The sequence below is a fragment of the Glycine soja genome, chromosome 10, assembly GCF_004193775.1.
Source record: "Glycine soja cultivar W05 chromosome 10, ASM419377v2, whole genome shotgun sequence".
Taxonomy (NCBI): domain Eukaryota; kingdom Viridiplantae; phylum Streptophyta; class Magnoliopsida; order Fabales; family Fabaceae; genus Glycine; species Glycine soja.
The window spans coordinates 33,566,435-33,576,966 of record NC_041011.1 but is presented as its reverse complement, the minus strand read 5'-3'; the positions used below and the strand labels follow the sequence as shown (position 1 = coordinate 33,576,966).

Here is a 10,532-nt window from a genome sequence, read left to right as displayed (position 1 = left end):
AAGCTTCAAACACTCAAACTACAGCTTTCCTAAATAGATCAAATGCAGGTTGCGACTAACTAAGGGAAGTTAAAAGCTCAGTTTAAGGGAAGTTAACATAATGGCGAGTACAAAGACGAGCAAAGACTGCTTTCATGCCAATGGAATGGCTACAAGGAAACTAAGGAAGCTTGTTCAAAGACAATGGCAGTGACCTGAGGGTGGGGTGAGCAATAAAGGTCGTTCAAGGGAACCAACAAAACTTACCAAAACACGAGGGTGGGGTGAGCGTCACAGCGACGACAGCGGCCTGAGGGTGGCTATGCGAGACTCAGCGTCGGGGGTCAGGGACAATAGCAATGACGACGGTGGCTTGAGGGTGCCTTTACGAGACTAATTGTAGGGGGTCAGGGACAATGACAGTCACAAGGGTGGGTTTGTGAGAGACTGATGAGCGTGAGAAGAGAGAAGATCAACTTTTCAGTTTGTAAGTTTAAGTAAAAACACAACATCGGTTTTTTAAAAAATCAATGTTAACATATGCTCGTTAACATCGGTTTTTAAAAAAACCGATGTTACCTATGTAATGTTAACATCGATTTTGATAAAACCGATGTTACATCGTCATGTTAACATTGATTTTCACAAAACCGATGTTAACGAGCTTATGTTAACATCAGTTTTTTTAAAAGTCGATGTTAATAAACTAGTTTTAATTATAAGTATGCCACTGTGTTTGTGTTAACATCGGTTTTGTCGAAAACCGATGTTAACCTAACAATGTTAAATGTATAATTTTTAGTAGTGTAAAAGAAAAGATGAATATATTAATGACCATAAATTTACAATTATTCGACTCGAACATGATTCTCTCTAATGAAAAATAATTGTAGTTTTAGACAAAAAAATATAAGGGGGAACAAAAGGAGTAAAGGTAAAAAAAACAAAAATAAAGAAAATGGTTGGCAACCAAATAATTTTCCTTATATATGCTCTCTCTCACAACGAAGAAGTAAATATGATTTTCCATTTCTCCTCACTCACTAGGAAATTTCTCAAAGAGTCTTAGCCTATTATCAGACAACCTTGACTTGAACGTAGCAGTCTTGTATTCCTGCCACGTTAACTCTTTATACAAACTCTCTTCTTCCTTTAGCACGAGTGAAGGTAAAGGAGCAATATTTTCATTCAAGGGTGGTCCTCCAAAGTAGATTATTGAAATTCTTGAAATGGTTGAGTCAGTCAATACCCTATGCTTTACACTTTTAAATCTCCCATTAGTCATCACCTGAAATTTAGACTTTTAATCAGAAAAGAAAAACGAAAGCCCAACAAAAAAAATAGTGAATAGTAACTGAATATATGCAGTGAAAATTCCCAGATGAAAATATACTAGTATTTGTTTTTGGCGCATTCACGTCCACCCATACAGAGGTAAAAAGAGTGACTGAAAAACCACAAATCAATTGCTGGCACATTATGAGGAAAAAGACTGCCTTCTAGGGATATAGAAATAATGTTGTTTCATCCAAAATTTAATTAAAAAATGGACCATTTTCTTGTAAACTGATATTTTATTTAATTTTTTGAGAGAACTGATATTTTATTTAGAGTTCTATTATTCTTTGAATTACATTTTTATAAGATTTTTTATGGTAAATTATTTTTCTGCCCCCCTTGCAATCACATCATATATTATTTCTACAGACTCCAATATACCTTCTTTTATTATTATTTTTCTGGTCACAGCATTTATATAATTATATGTATATTTTTTGTACTCACATTCTTTCATAATTCTTTTTTAATTTCTCTTCTCTCTATTTCGTTCATATTCCTGCCCTATTGTCTATGGACGGACAACATTTTATACTCACAATTTTATCATTTACTTTTCCCAAATGTCACTATATATCCTGCACCAATCCCGTCAATCCTGTCAATTATATTCCATTTTTGGCTTTTTTTATTTGTTTTCTTTCATCTCAGTAATATATATATATATATATATATATATATTTTCTACTTTCTAGCTATATACCTGCAAGAGGTCACCAACAATGACGAAGAAAGAAGTCTGATCTGGTGGAATTGAAGCCCAAGTTCCATCTCGGAGACAGATTTGTAGTCCGTGACTGTTATTCGATCTCAGTACAGATATTATCTGTGGGTCTGTGTGTTCGCCAAACCCAATTAAATATTGTTCACTCAATGCTTCAAATTCATCAAGCTCTGCACATACGGGGTAGCGATTAACCCTTAATAAGCAATCGCTTCTCTCATCCATTGTAAGCCTACTAAACACATTCCTCGGCTCAACTCCCAACCCATCAGCCATAAGTTCCAACACATCAGAGCACAAATTCTTAACTGCTCCTATATAATCCTCCACAGCAGACCTTTCGAGTATAATAATAATAATAACAAAAAAAATGTGTCAATTTAATTTTATCATTGCTTTTGTTGAAATTTGAAGTAGAAGAGGAAAATGTATATAAAAAAAATAGTTATATTGATTTTAAAACTTTGTTAATTACCTGAAATTTGCTGGGTTTTGCTGAAAAAGGTGAAGTGACTTTGGATCATCAGGGTTAGTGTTGATGAGGAGGTACTCGAGCCAACCTTCATCACCATTGGCTCCAATTTTCCTGCTTCCATAACCACAAGGATCAGGAGGACCCACCTTGTCCTTTTGTGGCTGTGGTTGATGGAAAAATCTAAGGACTTCGTTCTCCAAATTTGTAATCAACTCAAACGCAACGCCATGTTGGACTACCTTAAAGAAACCACACTCTTTGCTGGCCTTGATAATGAGTGACTTGGCCTCGGGGTCCGAGAGATCGACCTCAGGAACCCTAGTGAACATGATAGAAGGTTTGCATGTCTTCACAAGACATGACTCATTAAGCATCACTGTTGTTCTTGGCGGGCCGGTTGATAAAAACCAGAATGAAATTAATTTGTTTTTGTGTATGGCTGATCTCGGTTTAAATTCTGAATATATACTTGTGTAAGAATAACTTTAATATTGTAATCAATATTTTTATAGACTCAAATAAAATTACCTTAATCGAAGAAAAATAAATTAAGAAAAGTGTATATATGCGTGTGATGGAGAGAGAAGACTAATTGATGAGAGGAGTGTGATGAGTTGGGGTTTAAATAGGGAAATGGGGCTGATGACTAATGCTAATGCATGAAGGTTGAGGAAATTATGAGAGGCGCGCGACACGAACTATAGACATAGACATCTGCACTTCGTGGCATTTACACCATCCACCGAGACATGTAGCTTTTGGGTCCCCAGTCTTCTTTTTGTTTTTAGATTTTCAAAGCTATATAAATAGTTATATATAATTAAATATATATATATATATATTAAAATGATTATAATTATTGATATTTTTGCCCCGTCAAAAATAAATAAATTATTCATATGTTTGTAAATAATTTTTTATTTATATGTCTTGTTTCATTTTCATCTATATAAACGTTTTTATAAATAGTTGAAAGGCATAATGCTGATACCCAAAGATAAACCAAATACCTACTACAGGCCAAAATTAGTTTTACTTTCCTTTTCTCTATTCTCTGTTAGTTTTTTATTTGCATTCTATAAATAGTTGAATATTAATTAGCTAGTTAAATTCAAATTTCAAGCATTACTAACTAAAATTATTAAAAAAAAATCTTTCTCTTTATAGCCAGGCGCGCACGTATAACTTTTCAAATATTTAGGTTTCACCCATGCATTTTGTTCCTCTATGCTAGTTAATTTGCATTTTGTTTTCTTTTGTGACACAATTTCTTTTTCTCTCTCCGTTTTCGTTCATTTTCATTCTTCTTTCGTACTCCACCTCCTCTTTTTAATCCTTCTCTAAACTTTTTGCATCCAGTTTTTGTAACTTTTTCTCTCTTTTTTCTTCATACTCTTTTTTTTTTTAATTTGGGTTTCAGGTACGTGATTTGCAGTTTAGAGCTTTGAAATCACTACTAAAAAATAAGATTTTTACATCGGTTGTTTAAGACTTTTAACATTGATTTTTAACCAATGTTGAAAGTATCGATGTGAAAAGTAATATCGTTAACATCGGTTTTAAAAAACCAATGTTAACTAATAAATACAACATCGGTTATTTAAATAGCCGATGCTATATGATAAGAATTATGAAAAAAAAATTATAAATCTATATATCAATATCGGTTTTTAAAAAAACCAATGTTAAATGTTACTAACAACATCGATTTTTAAAAAACCAATGTTAAATGGTACTAACAACATCGGCTTTTAAAAAAACCAATGTTAAATGTCACAATACAACATCGATTATCTAAAAAAATTGATGTTATGTGTTAAAATTGAATTTAGTGTGATTTTAACATCGGTTATTTGAAAATCGATATTATAAGTGTTTAACAACATCGGTTTTCAAATAACCAATGTTAAAGTCACACTAAATTCAGTTTTAACATCGGTTATTTGAAAATCGATGTTGTAAGTGCTTAACAACATCGGTTTTCAAATAACCGATGTTAATAGGACAATGTTAAAACTCATTTTTTTAGTAGTGAATGATTCAACATTTCAATGGAGGTGCGATGAGGAGTGGAGAAGGTGGCTTGCAACAGCCTAGAGAATCGACATGCATAAGAATTCCTAAATTTAGAAAGCATATTTTCCCATTGTTTTTCTAATGTTTGAAAACATATTTTTATTGCTGGTACGTACATTACTCCTCTATAAAAAAATGTGCATTGAGTGTAGACACGACTTAGAAAAGAAAAGGTATGATATGTTTCTTCTCATGGAATACTTTTATTTCTATACTTTTTATTGACTTATTTTTTCACTTTTGTATGACTGCTGCAAATCAAGAAAGCATTTGAAAATTCCGCATGTGTATATCAGGTATGAGATAAAGTAACACAAATTAGGGATGCTTGTTCTTAGAATGAATCATTATATAACTAGAGTTAGCTTAGTTGGTTAGTCTCTATGTAACTAGAGTTAGCCTAGTTAGTTATGAGTTAGTTACTCTTACAACTAACTATATAATTAGTTGTAATAACTAACTTTGCGAGCTAATTCACTTTTCATGCTATTCAATTCCTTCAATATTTGTTTTCTCTTTATCTTTCTCTCTATCTTCCTCTGCAAGCTTCCTCTACAAGCTTTGTATTTATCAATGGTAGCAATGAGGTTTATGACTTGTTCTCACGTAAAAGTTTTCTATACTTTTTCCCCATTTTTTAAATTTCTTTTTCATTTGTTGAATGAATCTAGGAAATCAATTGAGATGCCATCCTCTACATAAATGAGAGTCGTGGATTTGTTAAAAAGGTATGATTTAAGAATTTTAGCTAATCTTTCTATTTTAGCGATTTTTTTATACTTGTGGTAGAGGATTTTGTTGGAAATCCCGCCATAACTATGGAGCACCACATTCAACAATTCTTGATAATATCAAATGAATGGAAAATAAAAGGTGGAGATTCCAAGGTTTTGGAATTTCATCTAACTCTTAATGATATCACATTTATCTTAGAAAAATAAAGATAACATTTTTAAGGGTTCTTGAAAATATGAAAATTAATTTACATTCATTTATTACTCCTGGGATAAGTCATGTTCCTTCACTATATAAATGAGGGCTTGTGAGGAGTTGTAAAAAGCAAGCAAGTGAGATCCTTCAAGAGTGATAGAGTGAGAGAGTTTTTTGTAATCCTCTTCAAGAAAAAAGAGTTATATTTCCACCATACTTAGTGAGTGTTTGAGAAATATTGTAAACCATCCTATTGGGTGAGATATGAGATAATTGTAATCCTACTTCAAGGTGAAATTTTTTTTTGAACTTGGTCCCGAGTTTTTTCCTTTCACACTGAAGGGCTTTTCACGTTAAAAACATTATTGGTGTTGTTCTTCTTCTCTTACCCTCTTAATTTATTTTTATTATTGTCCATCTCAATCACATATAAAGGGAAATTTATTCTTGGTATTTCCTAACCGTGATATCAGAGCTAGGTTGATTGGGGGAGCTATCATCCTATGTGATTCAAGATGGAAGGTGTTGTCACTTATGATGGAGATATTTTTAAGCTAACTACTGAAAATTACTCCTATTGGAAGCCGATGATGGAAGACCATTTATACTGCAAAGATTTGCATGAGCTAATTACCCAAAAGGATAAGTCGGAGGAGAAGATCACTGACAAAGAGTGGGAGCTCCAAAATTGGAAGGCAGTAGCTATGATTTGAAAATACATTGACCAAAGCTTGTTCGAGCATGTGTCAACTTACACCAATGTATATGAACTATGGGCAAAACTTGAGTCCATTATTCAAAAGAAGACACCTCAGAACAATGTCCATCTCATGAGAAGGTTGGTAAAGTTGGAGTGCAAAGATGGTCATATCATGATTGAGCCCTTAAACATTTTCAAGGGGCTTGTGAATTAATTGAGGAAAATTGAGATGAAGATTGATGATGAATTGCAAGCTCTTTGACTCCTTAGTTCCCTACCAAAGAGTTGGTACACGTTAATAGTTACTCGAAGTAACTCAGCCCCAGAAGGGAAGCTCACCATGGATACCGTTGTTGATAGCTTGTTGAATGAACAAGCTAGGAGGAAGGAACGAGGTATGGTTGTCCAATTTGAAGCTAACATTGTAGAAAACCGCATAAGAAGTGAGAATCACACAAGAAGTGCAGGTAGAAGTCGTAATCTTGAGGATGATCTAAATCTCTCTCTTCTAGGATTACCTGCTACTATTGTGGCAAGCCAGGTCACAAGAAATTTGAATGTCGACATCTCAAGAGAGACAAAAAATCGGCATTGTTAAGCCAGACCAAATTGATTCTAAGAAAAAGGAGGATAAGAGCACTATGGTCATTGCAGCAGATCTAGATGATGATGTATTCCTCATTGGAGAAGACAACTATCTTAATGATGCATGTGATGATTGTTCATGGATTGTTGACTCGGGTGCATCTTTCCACGTTAGCCCACATGGAGGATTTTTCTCAACCTATCAAAATGGGTGACTTTGGTACGGTAAAAATGGGAAATTGTGTCACAAGAAAACTAGTAGGCATTGGTGACATCACTTTTATGACCAACATAGGGCATAAGCTCATGTTGAAGGAGGTGAGACATGTACCAAACATGTGTCTAAACCTTATCGCAGTCGGGAAGCTTAACGATGTTATGCTGATCAATCACTTTAGTGCTTGAAAATGGAAACTCACAAAAGGTAGTATGATTTTTGCTCAAGGAAAGAAAGAAGGCTCCCTATATGTCATCTAGGGAAGAATATGCAAGGGAGAGGCCAATGATGCCCATGGTGACTCAAGCATGGAGTTTTGGCATAAACGAGTTAACCATATGAGCGAGAAGGGATTACAAATCCTTGCTAGAAAAAACCGTATTCCTGATGTAAAAGGTCAACTACTTGAGTCCTGCACAGAATATTGTTTGGCTGGAAAACAACACGCAGTATCATTTCAGAAATCAAACAAACCCAAGAGGAGAAAACATGTTCTTGACTTAGTGTATTCAGAAATTTGCTCAATGTCTGAAAAATCCCTTAGATGTGTGTATTATTTTGTCACTTTCATTGATGATCACTCAAGAAGAATACGGATATACTTGTTAAATACAAAAAGATAAACTAATTTAAGCATTCAAGGAGTACTATGTCATGGTGGAGCGTGAGACCGGGAGAAAATTAAAATGTGTATAAGAGCTAATAATGGTGGAGAATATCGTGGCCCTTTTGAAGCATATTGCAAGACATATGAAATTAAAATTGAGAAGACATCACCAAAAAAACAACAATTCAATGGTGTGGCCAAAAGAATGAACCTAACTATTGAGGAGTGAGTTTGGTGTATGCTATCTCATGCCAAACTCCCTAAGTCATTCTGGGGAGAAGTTATGAAGATGGTTGTGGATGTTATCAATCTGTCACCGACAGGTCCTTTGGATAGAGATTTCCCAGAGAAAATTTGGTCAGGAAAGAAAGTGTTATACAACTACTTGAAGGTGTTTGGATGTTGAGCATTCATCCACATTCCTAAGGATGAACGAGGAAAGCTTAACTCAAAAACAAATAAGTGTATCTATCTTGGTTCACCAAAAGATGAGTTCAGCTATTAATTACGGGATCCTGTGAACAAGAAAATTGTTAGAAGCAAATATGTTATGTTATTCAAGGATCAGACCATTGAAGATTTGAAGCAGTTAGTGTGACACCCTCTACCCTGACATGCATATAGTGAAAGGAAACATGGAATAACAGAAGCAATTTAAAAAGATTTATTTCATAACTCAAAATAAAACTTTTTAACAGAGTAAAAGGTTAACATTCACAATTTAACCAAGTTAAAACTTATCGGTAAGAATATAAAAACGAGTTCCGACTCCAAACAAAGACTGTACTAGTATTACAACTGAAATTCCAATGAGAAACATAGAAGTAAATCATGTTCAACTATATATCTCAAAGTAGCATATAATAAAAACAATATAAAACCCTAAGCTCTGATGTCACATCCTATCAGAACATGGTGTCCTAGTGTCCTCTAGCATGATATTCACCATAGTCATCCACCTAACCATCTGTTTCCACGAACACAAGGTTTGAGATCATCACATGATCCAAATAAAAACAACACACAGGGAGTGAGTTATCACATTCCTAAACAGGTAGAGAAAAACGAAAGCACACATATATAATATAAGTATAACAAACTCAACTTAGCACAATTCATGTCATTTTACCACTCATTGTGTAACATCACTTGTCTCAAGGATTTAATCACAGAATCACATTCCACACCTTCACATTAATCACATGTTCATAACAACACATCTCAAGTATAACACAACATCTCACATTCACACAATTCATTACCCACCATCATGTAACAAGTCACAATGATCATTACACAGGAGTTATGTAACAGATACACTAAGACTCAATCCTATATGCAATGTGGTACCATGTCAGTAAAAAACCTCATTGGAGCCTAGGAGTACATGACAAGACAAATCACACACTAATAAGTCAGGTCACTCTCACTAGGAAAAATCATTGGGAAACCAGGGTCATGCTGTTTTGTGAGAATTCTTCAACCATGTGGGATTGGCACAAGCTTAGAGGAACACTCAAACTCGGTATATTTACCCTCAAGGTCTAGACTCCGAAGAGTCTGTCAAACCCCCTCCCTCCTAATTAAGGTCCAACCCATAAAATATTTTAACATGCAGACTCTATCTATGAACTACACAAAGCAAATGACTCTTCAAATGTTCTCAAAATAATTTTAACTCGTCGCGCCTCAAAGTGATTCAACTCATTGGGTTCCCACAGTGGATCCCATCACAATACTCATCGCGCATTAACTCATTGCCTTTATAGGTTCTTACATTCGTGCGATTGTACGGTTCATAGCTCATAACTCAATGCACACATCTCAATACACGTGTGATCTCACAATTTAACACATACTCAACTTGTCACTTACACACAGTTCATCACACTTTCATAATCCCAAGACATCACGTTATCATGTCTCATGTATCATATACATATCACACAGTAATAATATTAATATGTTATGTTCATATGACTAATCATCTCATTTAAACATACATTTAAAATCATATATGTTGGATTGAGTGGCCTCGGAATAATTAAGAAGGGGGGTTGAATTAATTATAAACGTGTCTTGACTAATTAAAAAATTACCTTTCTTTATATTACTAGATTCAATTAGGCTTTACTACTAAGTTATGAGAAAGTAAAGAACAGAAACAATAACTTAGACAAAAGTAAAGCGAAAATAAAAAGTACATAGCGGAAAAGTAAAGAGTGTAGGGAAGAAGAAAACAAACACAAGTTTTTATACTGGTTCGGCAACAACCCGTGCCTACATCCAGTTCCCAAGCAACCACCGGTTCTTGAGATTTCCAATAACCTTGTAAAATCCTTTACAAGAAAAGATCCACAAGGGATGTACCCTCCCTTATTCTCTTTGAACAAGCAAGTGGATGTACACTCCACTTGAACTGATCCATAAGAGATGTACCCTTTCTTGTTCTCAGTATCACAACCCAAGTAGATGTACGCTCTACTTGTACCACAAAAGATGTACGCTCCAATGTGTTAAGACAAAGAATTCTTAGGCGGTTAGTCCCTTGAATCTTTGTAAGGGGAAACAAAAGATATCTCAGGCGGTTAGTCCTTTGAAATTTTTTGTTTAAAGGGAAAGGGAAGAATCAAAAGAATTCTCAGGCGGTTAGTCCTTTGAATCTTTTGTCAAGAGGGGGAAGGGAGAATCAAAAGAATTCTCAGGCGGTTAATCCTTTGAAATCATTTGTCAAGAGGAAGAAGGGATGAATCAAAAGAATTCTCAGGCGGTTAGTCCTTTGAATCTTTTGATAAGAGGGAGAAGGAATGAAAAGATAGCACACTTTTGTTTTCTGTAGAATTTCCACTTGTAGAAAAACAAAGTTTTGAAACAAACTTTAGAAAGCTTTTTGGCAAAGAA

At 34.5% G+C, this 10,532-nt stretch overlaps 1 protein-coding gene across 1 annotated transcript; it reads right to left on the bottom strand.

The window, feature by feature from the left end:
- Nucleotides 1-898: 898 nt before the first annotated feature.
- On the bottom strand, nucleotides 899-3,068 carry LOC114369630 (gibberellin 2-beta-dioxygenase-like). Its single transcript, XM_028326856.1, has 3 exons — nucleotides 2,517-3,068; nucleotides 2,021-2,378; nucleotides 899-1,267 (listed from the first exon to the last, which is right to left on the bottom strand). Exons 1-3 carry the CDS (start codon nucleotides 2,888-2,890, stop codon nucleotides 1,016-1,018), a joined length of 984 nt encoding a protein of 327 aa, XP_028182657.1. The 5' UTR covers nucleotides 2,891-3,068; the 3' UTR covers nucleotides 899-1,015.
- Nucleotides 3,069-10,532: the final 7,464 nt, after the last annotated feature.